We start from the raw sequence: 23,237 nt of genomic DNA, 5'->3' as shown, positions 1-23,237 counted from the left end.
CCTAGCCTTGGGTGAAAAAGCTAAGGATCAGTGCCCAGGCCCTGAGTTCAAGCCCTAGTAACAGCACCTCTGTGCATGGAAGCACACGCACGCACACGCGCGCATGCGCATACACACACACACACACACACACACACACACACACACACACACGAAAGTACAAATAGCTGGGATCTGCTAGGTTTTTAAGAGGAGAGCTAGCAAATTGCAGTACCCAGCACCCAACATCTAACACATGGCAAGCAGGAGCTGTTTTCATCCGCGCCAGACTCCTCGTAGACACCTCAAGGAACAGACCAAGGAACAAGCCCTTGGCCTGGCTCACAGAATCATCATTTCCTCAGAATGAGCTACAGGACCACGACCTGAACTCCTTGGCCTGTCCCATCGAAGGGCAGACCAATAGAACAAACGATGTGCCGCTTTGATCCCACCATAACCCCCGTCACCACTTTTGAGCTGTCTTCCATGCAAACTGGAAACCCAAGTACCTGAGCATTACGAGCCCACAACTAGCTAGTAGAAGAAATCATTCTAGGCAAATGTGACCAGGGTAATCATTGTGTGCTAAAATAAAGGCTCCTATCCCTGGCCCAGAGAGAAGTGAAGCCTGCTACACACACCCTAATCAAACCTGGAACTTCATCTCCATTGTTCTTTATCTTTGTGCCAGTCCTAGGGCTTAAATTCAGAGCCTCAGCACTGTACCTGGGGTTTCTTTTCTTTTTTTCTTTCTTTCTTTTATTTTCTTTTCTTTTTGTCAGTCATGGGACTTGAACTCTGAGCCTGGGTGCTGTCCCTGGGCGCTTCAGCTCAAGATTACCACCCTATCCTTTGAGCTACAATGCCACTTCCGTTTTTCCAGTGGCTAACTGGAGATAAGAGTCTCATGGACTTTAGTGTCTGGGCTGGCTTTGAACTGCGATCCTCAGATCCTCCTGAGGAGCTAGGATTACAGGCATGAGCTACCACACTCAGCTCTGAGGTTTCTTTTTGCTCAAAGCTAGTGCACTATAGGATTACAGGTGCAAGCCACTGGTACCTGGCTATACATAAGGTATTTTAAAGTTTAAATGTATAGGAAAGGACCAAGGGAATGACTCAAATGGCAGAACACTTGGAAGCCTAAGGCCTGGGGTACAATCCCCAGGATGATGAAATAAAAAGGCTGGGATTGGACAAAAAGGAGAGATTGGACAAATCCAGAGTCTAGAACGGTTCCGTATTTAAGTTAATGTCAATGGCCACCACTCACCTGAAGACATCACTGTATATTATAGGGTAAGTACCTGGAAATACTGGTTCTGGAGTTACTTTGACAAGGAGGTGGGTGGGGAAGGGAAGAAGCCAGCAGTGACTTTCTTGGGCCAGGCTCACAAAGGGGCTTTACATCCTGATTACATTTAATCTACAGGTTCACCTTCAGACACATGAGCTTCTGAGCTTTAGGGAGTTAATCTGCTTTGTCTGAGGTCATCGTAGAGACATTCAAACCCAGCTCCCAAGGCCAAATTCCTCTGTGGGTTCACACCTGTGGAAAGCACATCGTATCACCATTCAAAACAACTCCGTTCATTACTATTTAAAAAATCAGAGCCTAGCGCTAGGGGCCCATACCTGTAATCCTAGCTACTCAAGACACCAAGACCCAAGGATCTCAGTTCAAAGCCAGCCAAGAGAGGAAACCTATGAGACTCATATCTTAATTTAACTACCAAAAGAACAAAACAAAACTCTGGAAATAGAGCTGTGTCTCAAGTGGTACAACGCTATCCTTGAGTGGAAAAAGCTAAGGGACAGCACTTAGGCTCTGAGTTCTAACTCAAATATTGGCATACACACACACAAATCAGATACAGATTTTGGATTTTAGTCTTTTAAAGATTTCAACAGCTCTAAATTTGAAACCATTATAACATCTAGCTTATATATTCCACAGTGTGCCTGCTGCTGCGAGCTGAGGCAGCAGCAAGTCTTCTGTCTCAGTGGAAATCCCAAGGCTTAAGGCAGGACAGGAAAGAGGCTCCTTGAAGGCAGACACAGGACTTTGGGTTAATCCCACTGTCAACTGATAATATGAGTTAGAAGGGTGTTCAAACAGGTTAAACCTTAAACCCACTTGCTAGAAAGATCTCTATATTCAATTAAAACAGCATCAATCCCCCACACACATCAAGTTGGCCTTTTTCAATGTCTGGGTAGTTTAAAAACATTATAATCGGTCACATATGGGGGGAGGGGATAGTAAACGGCCATATTTAAAAACAGATCTGCATGTTGAAATATAAATCCTCTAGAAAATAATCCTGACAAACATATGCAGAGTTTACTCAAGTTGAGTCATTTCATGAAAAAGTACTACATAAATATACAAACAAATATGTCCTCAGTTCCAGTTCCTGAGTCTATCTGCATTTTTGTTATAAGCTATTTTTAACCTCTTCATAAAACATGTTCACTGTTACCTGAAATTCTATATGTGTGCATTCCATTCAGAAATGACATGGAAAGTATAATTTTTTTGTTGGACGAGAGGTTGAAAAGAGAGGACCACACAGCTCCATTCCCCAATTCAGTCTAGTCAAAGGCAAAAGAGATTTATTTTTATTCTTATGGTATGGCCAAAATCCACACTGGGATGGAATTACATATGGTAGTCCAAAGCAGAGAAAAATGCCCCCCCCCAATATCTTCAAACTCAATTGTGGCCCAAGTTTTCCCAAACCAAAATTAGTAAAAAAAAAATCTACAGCACACCAATTTTACTTGACACACACTCTACACAGAAAGACCATGGTTTGTCTCGATCATTAAACACCCGCATGTAGAAATAAGTGGTAGAGATTAAGTTATAGAAAAATAGGCCACTAAATACTTTTGGGCCACTACAGGGGGGGTACCATCTTGGATTTTCTATCCTGTACTTAAAAAAAAAAAAATAGTCCACCAAAGCAAGACACTGAGCAGCTTCCTCACAAGAACTTGGCCTTGAGCAAACCCTCTCACATCCCTCAGCCAAGGTCAAAGCTATCATCTAACTGGATCGCTTTGGACCTACCTATCCTGTAGCAAAAGAAATCAGGCAGTTGAGGAAGCTTCGTATGAAGCTCAAAAGAGAACTCAAGTTGTACACAACTAAAATTTTTAAAAAAAAAAAGCTTGGGAGCCCGTAGTAAGTCCAAGCTGAGCTCTTACAGGTTTTTTTCTTCATAGACAGAGCCATTTGGAGTATGATAACACTAAAGTAGTTGCTCAAAAGCTGAAGCCATATGTTCAGCCCTTACTTCAGACTCACCTGTTAGCCACATAGGGCCTCTGACACCACGGCTGTCAGCTAAAGGATCGTGACCTAAGATGGCAGATCAGCAAGGCTTGATGAGGAGCAACAAGCCTTGGCATGAGAGAGAACAGAACAGCCATGTGTCTGTCGGTGGCTCACGTCTGTATTCCTAGGTACTGAGGAGGCTAAGATCTGAGGCTCACAGCTCAAAGCCCACCCAAGGTGAAAAGTCCATAAGATTCTCATCTCCAATTAACTAGTAAAAAGCCAAAAGTAGAAGTGGGACTCAAATGGTATCATGCCAGCCTTGAGCAAAACAAAAACTAAGGGGCAGCACCCAGGTACTGAGTTCAAGCCCTAGTACCAGCGTGCACGTGCACACACATGCACACACACACACACACACACACACACACACACACACACACACAGCAGACTGACATTTCTGCAGAGACACAGATAATGCACTAGACGAGAATTAATTATAAAAATGTACAAACTCTTCCCCCCAAATAATTTATGATCCACCAAGACATCCTGCTAAGAGTCACACCAAGTGGAGGAAAGCAGCAACTGCCGCATGAGCTGCCTCCCGTAACGTGAGCACCCCAAAACACATTTCCCATGTCTACCTTTAGGGACTAAAATTAGCTGAGGCAGAAATCGAAGGTAAGATGGACGGATGAAAGAGGGCTGGTGGCTTTTCACAATTATCCTAAGTAAATAACAAAACAAATCAACAATGTACAAGCACAAGGGCGACCACATGCATTTCCCTGAGAATGTGAACATTAAACAAACTCTTCCTGTTTAACAAACACTACTCCAGTTATTTCATAACTATGAAATTGCTCATTTAAATCTGATAGTTCAGCCATCTCCTGTTGCATTGCTCTGATTATTTGAATTCTCACCCTCAGCTCTGATTATTTGAACCTTCACCTCAACTGGAAAGGGATTTCAGGTATGAGCTAGTAGGTTTTGTGTGTAGCTATTCAATCTTTTAACTGGTTAAAATAAACAGGCAACAACACACACACACACACACACACACACACACACACACACACACACACCCCAAATTCAGACCGGAGGGAGCCAGTATGGAAATTTATACAAATACCAATTCTCTAGGGTTGGCAGATTTTTGCTCTACAAGTAATATTAAACACAGCTCTTTGTCTATGAATTGTGAAATACTTTATATACTAATAAAGAATGTGTACTTCATTGTGTATTGAACTACATAAGCCTGCATTTGGTTTAATTGACCAAGAATAAGCCCTTGTTCCTTAGCTAACTATCAAGTTACAGTCAACTCTTAAATATTAACACACATTGTAAGGAACGAAAATACACATGGCATTTTCAATCACTCCCTTGTAGGATGCACATATATTTTTCTTTCTTTTCTTTTTTAACTTGCAGTTAAATGTGAGTGGCTGATATTGCAGTGTTTAAGGTGCTTCCTAACAAAGAACTTACACCACCCAGGAAAACTCTGATTTAGGGAGGTTTCTGCATATCCCACACTCAATTTCTCACTTTCGACCAATTCCCATTGGTCCAGGACAGTACTACTTACTCCTCAAGAGACTCTCCCCGCCCCCTCCAAAAAAGGTCATTAAAAAAAAAAAAAACTTTTTAAGCAGGCAACCAGGTTGTTGTCTTTCAGAATCCCAGGAGGCAGAGGGTGGGGGAGTAATTAAGGTTTGGGGACTGGGAAGCCCTTTTATTTTAGCTCCCACTGTGCCAGTGTAAACAAAGACCCCCTGAATGTCAACAATGGCTTAATTAACCAGAGGAGGTGACACTGTTGGGAAGAATTTGAAAGTAAGAGTTCACCCTCATCTGTAATCAAGGTTGACTCCACTCCAAACATTCAGAACATTAATCAACAGAATGGTACCTGGCACTGAGAAGAGCCCTCTCTCAATCAATAACTACATTGATATCATCCCTCAGTCCCCTGGAACAATGATCCATTGGAAATAATCACTTTGAGCCTGTAAAATCTTCTGGAGACTCATTTAGTAGACCCAACCCTGGACGACACACGTGATAGGACATGACATGACATGTGATGCATGATACTGAAAGAACTGGATACAACTCTTCCCTGAAACAGCCGAAAGACAAAGCCAGCCTCCTTCCAGGAATCTCTTGATCACATCTTTCTCTGATCTAATACACATTATCTAAATTGAGCCTCCAAATGAACAAACCAAAAAGTTTTCCAAGATAAGACTCAGGAGGTCAAAGGTGCTATAGCTACACTGATGGACAGATAGATGGACATGCAGTCACGCATGCATGCATGCACGCATGCACACACACACACACACACACACACACACACACACACACACACATCACATATAAATTCAGCAGCACTAGGGCCTAACCTTTCGGGGTGGGGAGCTGCTGACTTCCAGTTGTTAGAAAAAAAAAATTACATCAAAACTCAGCAAACAGAGCTGGGAATGTGGCTTGGTGGGAGAGGGTTTGCCTAACATACATGACCCTGGGTTCAAGTCCTCAGTACCACATAAATAGAAAGAGCTGAAAGTGGCACTGTGGTTCACATGGTAGAGTGCTAGCCTTGAGCAACAGAAGCTCTGGGACAGTGCCCAGGCCCTGAGTTCAAGCCCCAGGACTGGCAAAAAAAAAAAAAAAAAAAAAAAACAACAGCAAATAAACTGGTCTCCAGGCTCAAATCTGATGGCAGTTACTGTCAGACCAGACCAAGCAAGCCCAAACCCCACAGAAAACAGGCTCAGCTGCCTCCCCGTTTCCCCCTCCAAGGGAAACTTCGCTACTATGACCTGTTTCTGAACACGATGGCAAATATGCACTGCCAATGCAAGGCACTGGGACAGGGACCGGCACAATGCTTGCTCGTAGCTGACTGGGGCCAGGACCACAGCCACGACCACAGTGATGTGAAACATGCTATATCTGCCTCCACGTCCAGGTCCAGGAGAAATGCAAGCGCTGAGTATCAACCTAGATGCTGCAGACCACGGACGCCAAACCTCCAGTGACAGAAAAGGAAACTGAGGTGCAGAAGCCCCTCTGCTTGGCACCTTCCCCTCACACATCCATTTCTGATTTCCTCACACTACTATGGACGCAACCTCTTCAGATCTCTGGACTCAGGAAATGCCCCAAAGGACAATGAAGCAAGACCTACGACTCCAGCCCCCTGTGTGTATTCATGTCCCTTGAGGGTCAGTCAAGAACTCTGCTTGCAACATGCTCACGTGCTTGGGTATCGAGTCTTACCTAAAGAAGACCTTTCCCCTGGTCTGCCTTTATCTCACCGGTCTTTCCCAGCACGTACAAATTTCTCTTATACTCCCTCCAGTAATTAAACTCAGTAAGGAAATCCTTCAGGATCATTTTATGCTTTCTACTGAAATAAACTCACAGTAACCCTGTTCTGGAAATGAAAAATGACAGGGTCCCCCCCCCAAAAAAAATAACCTGTCCCTAAAGCCCATACTATAGGAATTCTTTCATTAGTGCTGAGCCCCTTCCTCAAAGGGAAACTAGTAATTAGGGGAACATCTATTTTAATTATTGAGCAAAATTAAAGGAGTACAGGCACGGCTTGCAGGAACTAGAAACCTCTCTCCTCACTTTAAGCCCTTTAAAAAAAACCAAAAACTGAACTCACCCTTGTAAATACATTCATGGGGATGTCAGAGCCCAAGTCACAAAGAAGCTGCAGCCCGAACAAGCCTCCACACAAATTCCCGCCAGATCCCTTTCTGAAGACAGGCAGGCGGCATGAAGTCCCACCTGGCCATTTGAAAGCAATCCTGTCTCCATGGGGCCAGAAAAGTTCCCCCGGTCTCACATGAGTACGTGGTGGACATGACCTGGGATAGGTCTTTCAGGCTCTCTCCATGGATGGGGACACAGCCCTCGATATGGCTAAGGAGGCCGCCTTTCTGTTCCCTTTCAGCCAACTGCTCTGGGTACCAGGAGGCGAATGCATTCTGCGCTCATTCAGCTGACCAGACACCACTCAGGACCACGCAGGCCCCAAAGCCCAGAGCCCAGCCGGCACCAGGTGGGCCCTCGGCAAACAGGTTCATTAAGTGGCGATGAGTGCTGGGATCTGCCGTTTTACGCTCGGATTACCACTTGGAAAATAACTCGGCTACCAATATTCCCTACTGATGACAGATTTCAAAGCTTCACCAAGCAGAAGCTGCGCTAACGAGAGTGTCTTCTAAAGACCTGAGGGGCAGCTTCCAGATCTGGCCTGCCGACTGCTTCATCTGAGCCTGGTGTCACCTTCCCAGCTGGCCTGCCATGTGGCCTTTGCCATCCAGTCTCCAAACCTGAAATTACCAGCGTGTGCCCTGCAACCTCTCAGGCTTTCCCACGGGCAGGGGCACCCCTTGATATATATCTATATCCAAATCTCCCTAAAACAGAACCTGCCATTCTGTTACCCACTGCTTTAACCATCATGCATTACAATGGGGAAAAAACTAGCCTAAGAGGCTGAACTTCAGAAGCTGCTTTTCCCTCCAACCATGAAAATAAAATGTCAGCATTTTAGATGTGGGCCCTTTTCCTCACAGGTTCCTTTTGTCAAAAAACAGAAGTTGCTTCTACATTGTAAGCAGGGCTCTCCCTCCAGAGACTGCTACTGCTGGGGCCAGCCAGCCAGCCAACATGGGAAGCCCTGGGCACTCTCTGAAGAGCACTTGCCATGGCCCCCCTCACAGGACACAGGGCACAGACAAACCCACACCCTGAAACCTCCTGGGAAAGCTGTTGTGAGGGAGTGGGGGGGCCTCAGAGCAACCACTCTCCCAACTACCCTATAAGAGCAGCTGATTCAGAAATAGGATACCAATAAGTAAAGTAGCACTGCGCCCCCCACAAAACCCCAAACTTGATACCCTAAAAGTTAAAAAGAAAAAAAACAAACAAACTAACTTACCTTCTGGCTCTAATGTGGTATCTTCAACTAAACTAAAGGAGGGCCGGGCCAGGGACAAGGTTGCCATGGTGACGGCCACCAGGCAGATGAAGCAACCCCAGCCGACCATGGTTCCGGTGCCAATCCCTGGTCCTCTTCCATATCTCCACGAAGACGTTAATCCCATCTGCACACTTCCTCTAGGAGCATGGGCTGCCCGCAACGCCTTCAGCCCCACCGGGGGCTCAGGAACCAGGGCGCGAAGGCAGCAGTGGAGCTCGAAGCCAGACTCAGTGTTAGTGCTGCTGCTGCTGCTGCTGCTGCTGCTGCTGCTGCTGGTTCTGCTGCAAGAGATGAGGCAAGTGAGTGCAATCTCCCCCAATGCCAGCTCTCTTCCATCCGAATGGTGACTACCGAGGGTCAGCCCCTGGAACAGGAGCAGCATTCGCTCTTTTCATCCTCACCTGCGAGCCCCAGACGCTCCCACCAAACTGGTCCACAATATGTGTGGGGCTTGCAAGAAACACAGAGGCAAAAACACTAGCTCTGGGACTCACATGGGCTCTTGTTGCCAGCCACCTCAGCTAGGCAGGAATCTCCTCGGGCTACTGGGCACCCATAGTCCTCAAAAAAAAAAAAAAGCAGAAGCCACCTGACCTTAGTTTCAAGGACATCTGCAAAAGTAAGTTGAAAAAAAATGCTCGTGTTGGCACACCTAACTCGTTTTAACTTCGCTTAGTCCAGCTGGGCTTTAGGAGGCTGACCAGTAGAGGCGTCTGCTTAGAGATAGGCATTCCGCATCTGAGCTGGGCTGGAGCAGTGTGCCCTCCCTCCTCCCTCCCTCCCTCACCCCTCCTCACGGCTGTAGTTCCCAGGAAGAAAGGAGAGCAGCAAAATCAAAAGAATCTCAGGAAGGCTATGAAAAATTCCCACCAGTTTACACTTGTCAGGATTCATTTTCAAACACAGACGTGTGTTTCAATCTTTCGCCAAGCAGCCACTCACAGAGAATGAAGAAAACTGTAATACATTCAAAGCCGCTGATCCAAAAGGGATTCAAAGCCTGAATTCCCTTCTACTGGCTAAATGGCAATGCTGGCCTGCAAAATCAATGTCTTCAACCTGTGACCGAAGGGGGGGGGGAGCTCTAAAACAGCAGATGCAAAGTCTGATGAATAATGCAGGGATTATTGGGAATGGTGATGATATGGATATTGTCTCGGGGTGTGCAATTGGCTAAAACTTCAAAGGAGAAATTACAGGGGAACCTCAACTTATTATTCTCCCTACCTACTTGATATAAGGCACAGAGAATTTCCCCAAAATGATGTATAGTCCAAATAATGTTTGTGTGTGTACACTCATGCACACATGCAAGTGTGAGTGCCACATATGGGGGCAGTCTTTTATACGTTTCCCCCACTGCTGAGGACCACACTCAGGGCCTTGTACTTGTCAGGCAAGTGATCTTCCACTGAGCTAAATCCCCAACCCCTCTTATACTCTTATACCAGTCTTTCAGTCAAGACTGGTGCTCTACCACTTGAGTCACAGCTCTGCTTGGGGCTTTTCTTAGGGGGTGATTAACTGGAGGTAATAGTCTCTTGGATTAGTCTGCTCAGACCAACTTCCAAATCATATCGCAGCCTCCTGAGTATCTAGGATTACACAGGCACCGCCCTCCCCCCAATACCTGTAAATTCCTTCTATAGTGAATTACAATTGGGTGAAAGTGCACAAAATAATAGAATTTGACCAAAGCAATAGCAGAAAATGTTGCCCAACTTTAGACTGCAATTCCATAAACTGGGCACATTCTATAAGACTGGAGGTGGAGTGAGATTTTTTTTTAATACAAAACTCTCTGCATTTGTGCTTCTGAAACACTGGAGTCATGTTTGAAGTCGTGATCTCCCCAAAGTTCTGCCCTCAAGGCTGCTCTCCTGGTGGCCTGGGCTGAAAGGAGGGAAACCATCAAACATTTACCTTGAGAGAAAGCAGGCTGGCAAACCCAAAGCAGGAAGATGTGTGTAAGAGCCTGATACCTTGAGATAGCGTGAAGGACTTTCCCAACTCTTCTTTCTGGCTAAAGCCAAAAGCCTTTGCCGCTACATCCCCTTTCTATTTCTACATACATGTGGGAGGACTGCACACAAACATTCTCATTGATTTGTTAAGCATCTCCAGAATGCAGGGGAATTCTCAGCCTCACATGCAATTTTATGAGGTCTTACCCCCCCCCCAGCAGGAGGTCTTGCCCCAAGTAGCTTCTCTACCCTCTTCACCCTCCAGTACCAGCTCAGCAGAGCAGGAAAAAGAAGAAGAAAATGAACAGTGCCCAAAGCTCAATCTTCAGCAATTCATCTGCCCCATGGCTTGCACTGGAAACTTGAATTTCAGCCATGTGTAGGCCCAGGCTCTGGTTCTGACAAGCCCCTTCCTCAAAACTCAGGAAGGCGGCAGGTCTGCATAACGCCACACCAGAGTGGACAAAAGTGTGCTGCGACCTCCTAGGCAGGATAATTAGGTCCCAAGACTCCGTGTTGGGAACACAGGCCCAGCATGCTGCTGGCGGCCACAATCCCTGCTTCCTGCCTTCAATACCATAATCCTTCCTGGAGTCTGAGCCCCAGTGAAAGCCCCAGCGTGTTTATTTTTCCCCCTGAAAGGGAACTCTCTTCTCTGCCTGCACGGGAAAGGGCGGAGTCCACCCTCCCTCTGATGGATAGCTCTTCACCGCCAGCCTCGCCCCAGTCCTGTTCACCTAGACACAAGACCTGCTCCCCAAAAGCCCAGCCAGGGCAGGAGCCTGGTGATGGAGGGGTTCCCACTGGGCGCCAGCGCTGGGTTCTGGGTGGCAGGGCACTGTGGTGAGCCTGCCTGGATTTTCCCCCAGGGGCCTCTGTCCAGGGCTGCCCAGAGGCCTGAGCACTTGGCATGTGGTTCACAGGTAGATTTTGTATCGGGACAGTCAACCATTCCAGGCTGGCCCCACGCTGCTGGCGCTAAGGGCAGATCCATCTTCTGGACGGAGCTGCCTACTTCTCCCCAGGGCTGAGTGGTCAAGGGCTCAGATCCAGGAGAGAAGTTCCAGAACATATTGAAGTACAGACAGATACACACATGCACGTCTATGTGTGCAGAGGCACACGGCCGCGGACCGCGCCTCCCTCCACCACGCAGGCCGGGGCGCGCACGGGGCGGGGGGGGGGGGCGGGCATGGGCTGCGGGGTCGCCGGCTTTCCTACGCTAGGAGGACCCAGTCCACTCTCGCTTCTCCGGGCACACGGAGAAATCTGCATTTTAATTGACATTCCAGGGAGAGGGGCGCCTGATTGCTTTTCTATTCAAACTAAACAAGCTTTTCAGATGAAAATGAGCCAAAGCTGGTGGAAGATTTACAGGGATTTGGGACGGAGGGGACAATGGAGTTTTAAATGTTGTTAGCATTTCACACCAAACACGTAATGGGTGCCCGGAGTTTGAAAGCGGGTCTGCCGGGCAGGGTGGGTCTCACTGCACCCGGGAGGGGAGCCGGGGAAGGGGAGCCGCGGAGGGGAGGTCTCCGGGAAGGGTTAGCGGAGGGACCGACTCCAAGCCCGGCTTGCGGCGGAGGCTTGTCGCCCCCGGGCGGGCCTTCGGCGCCAGCCTCCCGGGCGGCCAGGGTCGGAGCCAGCGCCTATCCTGGCCTCGCCGATCTGGCGAGGGAGGAACGAGCGCGCAAGTCGGAACTCGTCGGGGCTTTCGACACCGGCTGCGCGCCCAGCCGGCGGCGGGCAGGGGGACGTGGGTCCAGCTCGCCCCCCGAGTCCCCGGCGCGCGGCGAGGGGCCCGGGACCTGCCCGGGGTGCCGCTCCCGACCGCCGCCACCCTCAGGCGAAGGGGCCGGCCCCACTTGCACCCCGAGGGGGCCTCCTCCTAAGTCCCAGGCCGCGGAGCGCACCGCCCGGAGGCAGCCCGGTCCCCGGGAGTCTGGCGGGGTAGTGGGGAGGCACAGGCAGATGTCAGCATCTGGAGGAGATGCTATGGCCAGAATTCCAAGTCCAGCCGTCAGCTTGCAGCCACTCACCTCCCCCGTCACCTATCCACCCCAGAGAGGAAGGGCCGGGAGCGCCCCCCAAAAGTGCAGCGTCCCCCCCCGCGCCCTGCGCTCCGCGGGGCCCGTGCGCCCTGCGCCCCGGCCCCCACGGCGCCCACTCTCTCCCTCTGGCCAAGCTACCAGAGACGTCCGGCGCGGCGATTACCTTGAATGGCAACGAGCCGCGGAGATACGCGCAGTCCCGGAGCCCGGCGCGGATCGGGATGGAGCCGGCGAGCAGCACGGCGGGGAAACGCCGCGCCTACAGCGATCCGCGGGCTCCGGTGGGCACCGAGGCTTCAGGCGCACCCCTGCCGACGGAGGGGCGCGGCCATGGCTCCGCAGGCCACCCTCGGGTTTGGGGAGGGAGAGGAATAGAGGGCTCGGGCTCGGCGGTTCCTCTTCCAAACTTTGCTCCCAAGTTGCAAACGCTTGGAGCACGCAGGGGAGAAGCGGCGGCCTCGGCTCCGGAGCTCGCGCCCGGGCCCCGCCAGCCCGGGGAGGAGTCGCCGCGCCGCACCGGGCAGGCACGCGCCGGCAGCCCGCTGCGCCCGAGCTCGAGGGGCCGCGCCGGACCGCAGGATCTCCGGATGGCTCGCCCGCGCCCGCTCCGCGCCCGCCGCCCGCTCTCCCGGCGCTCTCCGTGCGCCGCCCGCGCCGCCGCCGCCGCCGCCGCCGCCTCCTCCGGCGGGTCACGCCCCCGCTGAAACCCGAGCCGTTTCCTGGACGGCGGCGCCCGCTCTGCCAATCAGCACCGCGCGCCCCGAACCCCGCGCGCCACCCGACGCCTCGGAGCCGCGGGGAGACCCCCGGTCCCCCGGAGGCCAGGTCCCGGGGCCGGCCGGGGAGGGAGCGCCGCCGCGGCCTCCCGGCCCGGGCCTACGAGGGTGGCCAAGGGTTTGTTTCCCTCCAACCTGGGACTTACGGGATGGGCCGCTGTCCCCGGAGGAGCCTTCCCAGGCGGCTGCCGGGCACCCGGGCGAGAAACTGGATGCGCTGGAAGTTTTTGGAGCAGAGGAAGCAACTGGAAAATGTTTGCAAGACGATGTTGCGCTCTTCTGCGCTACACAAAAGAAATTTGAAAGGAGGAAAAGCCTTGGTGGAAGCTTTTCTAGGGAAAGGACATATTGATTAGGTAATTCCACTTAATCCAGCCCAGCTCCCCAACCAGTAAAATTCCCAGTTGCTGATAAGAAAACCTAGGATAAGAGAGGTTAAGTAATCTCCCTGGGGCAACACAGCTGGCCAGTGGTTGAGCCTGAGCCTGGTTTTGAATTGTGGCTCTGTTGGTTAAAAAAAAAAATCTGTAGAGGGAGAAAAATTATTTAACAACATAAATTTGGATTATTAAAAACAAATTCAAACAAGGCCAAAGAGGAGCTGGGGATGTGGCCCAGTAATATTTTCTTAGGATATGTGAGGCCCCAGATCCCATCCCCAAAACAATATGAACATAAAATTTAAATTAAAAAAAATTTAAAAGGCTGAGTACCACTGGCTCATATCTGTAAACCCTCACTGAGCATTGTGGTTCAAAGCCAGCCTGGACAGGAAAGTTCATGAGACACTAATCTCCAATTAACCATCTAAAAGCCAGAAGTAGGGCTGTGTCTTAGATGGTAGCACACCAGCAGTGACTGAAGAAACTAAGAGACAGTGCCTCGGCCCTGAGTTCAAACCCCAGTACCAGCAAACAAAAACAGAGAGCCAGGGGAAAGAAGAGAGGGAGGGAGGGAAGAGAAAAAGAAAACAAATTAAAGGAAGACAAAGCCTAAATAATCAAGTCTACCATTCACAACTGCTGGTATTCTGTAGATCATTACCTCAGGCTGAATCTTAAGATTCTTCAAGTGCAAAACTCTGATTCTTCCACTAACTACCAGGCTTTAAATGAATTCGTAGGTTTCTGTCCATCCATTCCCTTGGGCTGTCTTGGGGATAATCTGTCTTCCAGTTATACTTTTCTCCCTCCTAAGTCTTCCAGCTCCTGAGTGACCCGTGCTGGCATTCAACGCCACACAGATAAAAACCTTAATTATGTGTCTATTAAGAAGGTCGCTGAAGCCAGAGCTGCTTTGGAGTGCCTAGGAGGCCCTAGGCCGGAGGAGGACAAACCCCACCTGCTGTCTGAAAGTGGAGCTTGCCCAAGTGGACTTGACAGCACCTCAGAACATCCACAGAAGTGTGTTCTCAAGGTAGCAAAGTTGCACGATGGAAAATCGTTATTATTCACAACACAACTATAAAAATTTCATGCAAATGACTTCAAAGCCCAGGGTGAGGAATCCATTTAGATGCCTAAGGCAAAAGGCTATGAAATTATAGCTTGGAAATTTGACAACAAAAATAATAGCCCAATCCTCAAACAGAATGATCAGCCTATATGCTTCAAATGGAAAGGTGTGTTTTGGAGCAAGTCCTCTGATCTACATCAGTTCTCAAACATTTTCACTAAAGGTTATCCCAGGCATTGCTCAAAAAGTGATATACTCATAAACTTACATATTGAATGGAAACCTCTTGTACAGCTACTTAAAAATAATAAAAACAGCTGGGTGCCAGTGACTCAGGCCTGTAAGCCTAGTTACTCAGGAGGCTGCTATCTGAGGATCACGGTTCAAAGCCAGTTCAGGCAGGGTAGTCAGTGAGACTCTTATCACTAATTAGCAAGCTGTGACTCAAGTGGTAGAGTGCTAGCCTTGAGCAAAAAGCTCAGGAACAGCATGTGGGCCCTGAGTACAAGCCCTGTGATGGGCATGTGCACACGCACGTGTGCGCCTGCACACACACACACACACACTCACACACACAATAACATAGTAAGTAAGTAAATAAAGGCCACCCAAGCCAGCTGCCTGTTCAGGAACTCTCATCATGGGTCATTTAGTCCAATGTGATTCCGACTTCTCAGGCTTGGGATCACAAGAAACTTGGGTTGAAAGTCGGCCTGCCCCAAGCTGATACGTAACATCTTTACATTCTCTTCCTGGTCCTACCAGAGCCACAGCAGCCATGAAAAACAGCACATTCTCACATAAATTAATGTGGCAGGAAACTTGAAGTCCCTGTCCCCTATTCACAGCTACCTTTATGTCCACTGAATGGGAAGGAAGTGAGAGCAGTTATTTCAACGTCCAGATGCAGTTTGAAGAATTAGTTCTCTCTAGGGATGTGAAGACCGGGGTGAGCGTGCCCATTTTTAAGTAAAGGAGGCTTGAGAACTCACCACTCGGGAGTTGTATAAGAAATTTTTTAAAAAAGCATGCTTGAATTAAAAAAAAAAAAATCCAAGCTCCCCAGTGACCTCCATGGGCCCAAGAAAGCATTCACACCAACCAAGGAGGCTTCTGAATGAGAAAATAATCTCTTTATAGTTTTTCCCCCTCTCTCTTCCCTCTCCAAGTGGCTGGAACTCCTTAGTCCATGGCCTTCAGTGAATGGTTTTGCTAATCAGCCTATTAATGAGCTCCCACTACTGAGCCAGTGAGAATAGGTAAATAAGCCCCAATCTGCTGACGTTCTGGGGTGAAGGCAGAACAACCAGCAAGAACTAAAGGTGACAGTTTGAACTGAGCGAAGAGCAGCCAGCACCAGGTTTCCATTGAAAGAAGGTCCAGACAAGGCCACATTCACCACTGCACGCCCCCCTCCCCCGCTGGGCCCCATTCTTCTCAGCTCTCCCCTTTACAAAATGACTTGAGTAGTCACTCTTTTTTTTTTCTTCCTTTTTTCTCAAAAGCCCTCAAGAAGCTCTCTTTTCTCACTCTCTCTCCAGCAAGGACACTTGAATGGTAAGAAAGAGGGCCTCAGATATTAGGGACATTAGAATATTAGGACACCAGGACGCCCCTCACATTTCAAAAGATGCAGCCGTGGCCACTTTGGCTGAGCTGAGAGGGAAAAAACAAAAAAAAAAAAAAAAAGAGGTGGAGCCCACATTGCCACTAGTTTCCTGGGAGAGATTTGGAATTTTATTTTCAATCATTTATTTTGGAGTTTGTTGTTGTTGTGTGAGTACTGGAGCATAAACACAAGGATTTGGCTCTCTTGACTATTTCTGCTCAAGAATGGGGCTCTACAATTTAAGTCACAGAGGTAAGAGTCTCCCTGCCCAGACTGGCTTCAAACAACTACTCTCACTCTCTAGCCTCCTGAGTGGCTATGGAAAAGTTAGATGCATACAGGCTGTGACATGGAAGGGTTCCTGAGCGATCCTGGTTGTGGGTCCCAGCTGCCTGCAAGACCATAGATTTCATTCTTTAAAGGATGTCTTAATCTATGGCCAAAGCATGCAGGAAGCTTATGCTCTCGGTCTCAGCAAGCCTCTCTATTCCAGGAACAGAGAAGGACTGGAATGAATGAAGAGCTCTGCCTAACTCCAGGGAGGTGCTGGCATTGCACTAAGCAAAGTCATCGATCCCTGTACCCAGTGTTCATGGGTAAATTCAGCAGTGGGTCTGGATCAACCAGACTAAGGCTTCCCCATGGAGGGAAGCCTCTGGAAACTCTATCTGGCTTTGAGGCCTTGCCTCCAGAGAGACTCTGAGTCATGTGCATAGAAGGTTGTCCAGCGCTGGGGAGGACCTTCTGCTCCCAGGCAGTGGTCCCAGAAGGCACTGGAAGCCACAACCTCAAGGAAAGAGCTTCCCTCCCACCCTCCCTGCTTCCCTGTGTGCTGGGAATGGACCTGGGGCCTCATGGGCGCTGGGTGGGCACTCTACTACTGTAACACCCTGAGCTCAGGAAAAAGCTTGAGGCTTGGAGCTTCTCTGAAGAACATCCAAGTAAGAGTTGCCACTCTGCCTATTCTGCTGCATCCCTGCTTTGTTTAAGTGACACTGTAGCTCCTCCTTATGAGACCCACCAAACCAAGACCAAGGAAGTTCACAGGAAACTGGAAGTCAACCATCGAGCCTATCATGCCAGGACATTCCCACCCATCCACCATGCCATTTCTTAGAAGTCCTGCTCTTCATAGAACTAAGATAGTTTGAGTAAAACCATTTCCAGAAAGCAATCACCTATCCATCCTTCCAGGAAGCATCTGTAATAGTTATCCTGGCTCTAAATGCTTCATAGACTTACAGATTCAAGTGCATCCTCAGGTAATCAGAGGGCTAGAGATCTCTTCCACATGCCTATAGTTTCATCAGCTCAGTTTGAAGTGTTCAGTACAGAAGAATCAAGGACCATTTCCTGGTTTAAAGGATGTTTCTTATCAATACTGTTTTTAAAGATAAATAAATGACAATGGGAAGTTCTTAACAATTGTGAAGACTTGGGTTGGAGAAGTTAACCCTTCTAAAACCCATCTACGCATTTGCCCTTGACAAATGGCCAGGTCTGTTGCTCAAAATGTAACAGGCAACTGGGGAAATTTGCTTTGCATTCTGAGTCCCAAAAACACACCATTGAAGACAATGTAAAAAGGTAGTTGGGAAATTTTTAGTATGGTCTGGATATGAGTTCCTATTGGAGATTATTCTCGATTTGCTCAGGTAAGCTTTGGCAGCATGTGGCTTTGTAGGAAAATATGTGTTCCTAAGAGACCCGTGCTAAAGTTTGAGAGATCAAATGTCAATGTTTGCCAGCAAGGAAGGAAGGAAGGGAGGGAGGAAGGAAGGGAGGGAGGGAGGGAGGGAGAAAGGGAGGAAGGAAGGGAGGAAGGGAGGGAGGGAGGGAAAAAGGAAAAGAAAGAAGAAAAGAAAAAGAATGAAAGGAAGAAGGAAAGATCTCCAAGGAAGGTGTTCTTGAGTCCTCCATCTGGCCTCAACACTGCCCCCTTGTGCCATGCACCTCTGTGGCCAGAGGCAAACTCCGACATTTGGCACCTAGTATCTGCCTGTCTGTATAAAGGGAAATTGGTCAATTAACTGGTCAAACCAACCACATGCGACGTCTACATGTCCAAAGCCTCTGATGATTGACAAACAACACAGGAAGAGTTGGAGGGTAGAAACTGCACTTTACTCAGCAACCCAGATGGGCTTTCATCCCATGTTATCCAAAGGGCTAACTGAGCTTCTGGGAAGTCACTGAGTGTGCCCCACCTCCTCCCCACCCTTAGCCTCACCTTCCCTTGTGTCATCCGTGTGTCCCCCTTCTTACAAGATAAACGTTTCTATGATCTCTGGCCTTTGCTGAAGATTGCTGCCTCTGGCTGGAGGCTCAAAGCAGCTGAGAAATTTACATTTATGCCATGACCAGGTGTCACAGGAAGTCAACATCTACTTTAAAGGAATCGTTGGACCTCAGTCTGGAAACAGAGCAGATTGCTTATGACCTCCTGTCTACTGGTAATGAGGATATGCCAGGAAGGCCAGCGAAGTCTGGCCTATTAATGGTTAAGAGTAATTTATGGCGTATCTGGGAGCAAGACTCCAGGCCCTTCTATCACTTGGCACTGGGCATACGGAGACCTCCCCAGCCACCACAGTGCCTCCCAGCGGGCACTGTAGTCTTACCCAGTGCTGGACAATGTACGTATCCTGCTGTACCATCGGTTGACATAGCCTCTTCCTGGGCCTGGGAAGCCCTTGCAGTGGCCTCTGGTCTCAGAGGAAGTTTCCTTGCAAGGATCTGTGCTCCCTCAGATGGCTGAGGACTCCCTGCTGGGCACTGTGGGTCGTGAGCCCTGGGAGAAAGGCTTCCTGAGCCTCACTGAGACCTTGGGAACTGATCTTGGACAAAAGTTTTCCGGGAAAGGGTTTTTCAGGGGACCACTAAATTACCACACCCAGAAAGGCACAGCTTTTCTCACCTCTGGGTTCTCAGGGCCTGGCCTCGTCCGACTCGCTGGGGCAGTTTAATGAGCTACAGTCCTGGGTAGATTCTGGCTGACGGATGGACACCCCCAGCTTCGCCTGCTCTTCTGGCTTGCTGAGAAGGCCTCGGAAGCGCGTGCGCACAGGGCCTCTACGTGGAAGGCAGGTAGTGAACGCCAGTCCGGGGTGCGGGGACTCGCCAGGCCCTGATTTGCCGATTTTCTGTGGATTTCTGGCTTTGTGGTATTATTTCTACTTCGTCCTAAAGTGTGGGGCGGGGGGGGGGGAGTTCCATTTTAATAAATCAAAAGAAGAAAACGGGCGCTAACCAGCATCCTGGGTAAACTGGGGGAAGAAGGTGGCGCAGAAGGCCCGGGGCCGGGGGAGCAGGTGGCCCCAGGGGAGCCCAGGGCTCCCTTTGTTCTTCGGCTGCGCCCCGGGAGGCGGGCGGTGGGCGCTCGCGCCCCCGTGTGGCCGCTGGCGTCTGCGCATGCACGGGAGGGCGGCCTGGGGACATGGGGGGTGGCCGAGGCGGGGTGGGGGGGCGCAGAGGAGGGGCTTCCAGGCGTCCCGCGGCACAGAGGCCGGGCGGTCAAGGCGGGTCGGCGGCAGGGGCGCAGGGGCGCAAGCACGGGTTGGCAGAGCGTCCTGCTTGGGGCTTGTCTTGGGGCGCCCCACATTCCTACCTAGGGACTCAGGGGGGCCCTGTCCGCCTGTCGCCCCCCACCTCCAGGAGCGGGGACTGCAGCTCCATCCCCAAGCCAACCCTGCGCTGCGCTACGGGCCTGGAGAAGCCACCGCCCCTCCATCTCTGCACAGCCGGGCGCCCCTCCCCTCCCCGCTCCCCTGCCCGCTGCAAGTCCACGGTAATCATCGCCCTCCTGGCCCAGCCTGGGTGTTTCTGGTGGGCTAGCTGGCCCCCTCACGAGGGCGGCCACGTGGACGGTGGGGTGGCACTCGTGACCCCCCCCCACCCCTCAGCATCCCGGCTGTGGCACTGCCCGCGCGCTCAGGTGCACAGGCAGGAGGCCTAGTAGACCCTGCGGCTACCCAAGTGGGCGCTGGGCTTCACCCACCCGCAGTGAGCCTCTGTCTGCTCCTTCTGGAACATTCTCACCTGTACAATGAAGTGCACTCAGCTCTCCACACTCACAGATCCCGAAGCCTCAGATTCAACCAGCTGAAGATTCACAGTATTTGGGGGGGGGGGGGGGGAATCACATTTCCACTGAGCATGTACAGGACTTATGTGTATGGTACCTATCCAGCATGTTTAGAGTATACTGGGCATATAAACAAGTTAGAGATGATTTGAAACTGATAGTTGGATGTGGTATGTTCTAAGCAAATTCAGTGTCATGGTACAGAAAGGACCTTGGCATGGGAAGATGCCAGCATCTGCGGGTAGTTGTGTCCCCACAAATAACAAGACAACTGGAATACAGAAGCTACTCAGCGGAGCCTGTGTGGAGTGAAAGCTCTGCAGCTTGATAGGCTCATCGTGACAAGGAGTCTGCATTACCTGGCTGGGCATTTTCATGCAGAAGCACTTGGCACTCCCTGGTTGGAAGCTTGTCCTAACCCTACCCACCCCTCAGAGCCCAGAGACCACACCCTTATGGAATGACGTCCCCTTTGCTTTTCCTCGCTCCTGCCTTTCTGCTTCAGATGGACTCATGAAGAGCCTAGAGCAGGCATCTCAGTGGCTCCTGCACCATCTCTGCCATCCTAGGGGAGCTGTGGGGCAAAATGGAACCCTTGTCCAAAATGGAAGCAAACTGGCTACAACTGTGCCCAGTTCCCAGCTGCCTTTTCTGCCTGCTTTCCAGGGTTGGCCCCTTCTGTGGGCTCTGGTCCTTAGAGTCTGCTTCCAGAAAGGGCCTGCGGATCCCAGGGACCCCTGTGACCCCACCAGGGCCAGTCATCCTCTGCCCGCCCCACTTTCCTCTCATCAGCTCTGTCTTGTCACCCTCAGGAGCCACTGACTTATCTGACTCGCTTTACCTATTGCCTACCTCTGCTACAAATTCCTTGGCTTTCCAGGGGTAAGTCTCCTGGATTTGGCTTTCAGTCCTATTTGCGGTCCGTTCGTGACAATTTCTCTGGTGACCAGCTTTCTGACGTTGGGCAAGGTCACCTGGCCTGGCTGGGCTAACCCTCATTTCCAGTATGTGATTCGATGGTTTGTAGCCACATTTACAGGCTGACAACCACATCAGTTTGCTATCTGGAAAGTTCTTGGTCCAGAACCCTGGGTGGGCTCCGCCAAAGTAGAGGAGTTGGCAGAGCACCAGGGCCCTGTCCCTCGTGGGTCCATTTCCAAACAGGTTCCCAGACGTCTTTCCTGCCTCATCCCCTCTGCCTCCCTTGAAGAAAGGAGGCCTGGGAAGGGCTGGCATGATTACCTGGTTCCACCCAAATCATCTCCCTCCCATCTGCAAAGTGTGTTTTATAAGGGTCGGGGGATTAAACCAGAGCTGCCTTTGAAGGGGCGCTGCTCTAGTCACAACAGATTCGGAAATGATGGTTCAGGGGAAAACAAGGAGTATTCTTTTTCTAGGGCTGTTTGCAACCAAGTAACACAAAACAGGTGATGTCCAACTACAGGGATCATTTGTCTCCCAGTTCTAGGTGCTGGACGATCCTTCCTCGTGAAGGAGTCTATGAGGCTGGACTGTGTCTAAAGCTTCTCTTTCCATTTCTCTTTCCCAGTGGCCGAGAGTCTCCCTGGGTCCCCCCAGCATTGCTTGGCATTCTTTCCCTCTCACATCCTCCCTGTGTGTCCTCTTCCACCTTCCCTCTACTTACACGGATACCAGTGACACTGAATCAGAACTGATCCTCTCAAGGTCACTTCAACTCGACGCTTGCAGTGCTCTCGTGTTGAAACAAGGCCTTACACATGAGGATGCAACTTCATCTTCTGTTTGGGGGGGAATCACAGGTGGCTGGAAAAGTGCTTAGCTCAGGCTCGAACCTCTAGCAAGTTCAATAAGCAGTAGCAGATGACAAGGATTGAATCACATCCCCTCCAAGTCACTGTGGACCCTGATGGAGTGGGAACGTGTGAGGAGAACTAGAGGAACCCTACCTCTATCTAGCCTCCCTTCCTGACCAGACCCACCTTGGGCCCCGCTTTTTTTTTAACCCATTCAGGGTGCTCCTCATATCTCCTGGGTTATCCAAGCCCACGTCTTAGCCACTCTTCCAGTCCACTGTTCTGTCCCCTCTCCCCACCCTGTGCTGCACCAGTGGCAGGCTGAAGATGAAGGATGGGCTACTTTGAAGTCCTGCTGCTCCAGATGTCTGGAACAAGCTTGTGTCTTAGGGATGGAGGCAGGAAGGTGCAGACCTGTGAGCTGCAGGGCTCGGAAGAGTAATTTTCAGCCAGGAAATCGCACCTCTGCCTTCTTGATCAGATGACAATCCCTCCTGGGAACTGCTCTTGCAAGGGCCTTGTAGGGGCCCTTGGAAGTGGCCAGGACAGAAAGGATGCTTGGTGGTGGCTGGTGCTTGTCCCTGTTCTGCTAGGCCCGCTGCCCTGGCTGACCTTCACGTCAGAGGAGGAAGAGCATGACACAACCCACGGAACTGGCTCCATGCTCTTGGGACGTTCAGATTTGAAAACTCAGAACATGTGTGGATGCAGAGAGAGTCCCCAGTCACGCGCAGTTTCATGGAGAATGCAGAACAACTTCCTAACACTTGAGCCACTGGACCCCTCCTCAGTTCTGGAAGCTTCCTTCAACTCATTTCCCCAGGCACCCTGGAAGCAGAGCTGGAGGAAGACAAGGGACAGCTGTCACTGCTGGGGAAATTGAAGAGACAAGCAAGGCAGGCCCCCTCAGGGCCCTGCTCTCTGCCCCCCAGGAAGGAGGGAGGTCCTCTCAGGGAGCTGCCTCTTCAGCTGACACCCCCAGAACTAACAGAGCCCAGGAAGGAACAATGATGGTTTGCTGAATAAATCACCAAAATGATTCTAGGCCACCACAGAAGATTTTGGAAGCAACCCCTCCCACAAGTAGAAGCTTATTCTCAATCCCACCCGTGCCAGAAGTAGGCTGCTCCTTTTTGGAGTTGACCCCAATGTCTAGCTGAGTGCCGTTCGTGCAGGAAGGCAGCCCTGCTCGGCTGCTGCAGGACAGAGTGGGGAGCGCCGGCCACACGGGAGGC

At 50.3% G+C, this 23,237-nt stretch overlaps 1 protein-coding gene across 6 annotated transcripts in view; it reads right to left on the bottom strand.

Annotated features, from left to right (window-relative positions):
• Fgfr2 (fibroblast growth factor receptor 2) overlaps positions 1-8,539 on the bottom strand; it is a 102,169-nt gene extending 93,630 nt beyond the window's left edge. For all 6 annotated transcript variants that reach the window (XM_090345725.1, XM_090345726.1, XM_090345727.1 and 3 more), the window contains exon 1: positions 8,244-8,539. In XM_090345725.1, the coding sequence (XP_090201851.1) occupies positions 8,244-8,409 (166 nt within the window). In that variant the 5' untranslated portion in view covers positions 8,410-8,539. The remainder of the gene's footprint in view (positions 1-8,243) is intronic.
• Between the last annotated feature and the right edge of the window lie 14,698 nt (positions 8,540-23,237).

Source organism: Megascapheus bottae, chromosome 15 (genome assembly GCF_031878675.1).
Source record: "Megascapheus bottae isolate mThoBot1 chromosome 15, mThoBot2.hap1, whole genome shotgun sequence".
Lineage (NCBI taxonomy): Eukaryota > Metazoa > Chordata > Mammalia > Rodentia > Geomyidae > Megascapheus > Megascapheus bottae.
The sequence above is the reverse complement of the archived record's forward strand: the minus strand, read 5'-3'. Positions and strand labels throughout refer to the sequence as shown.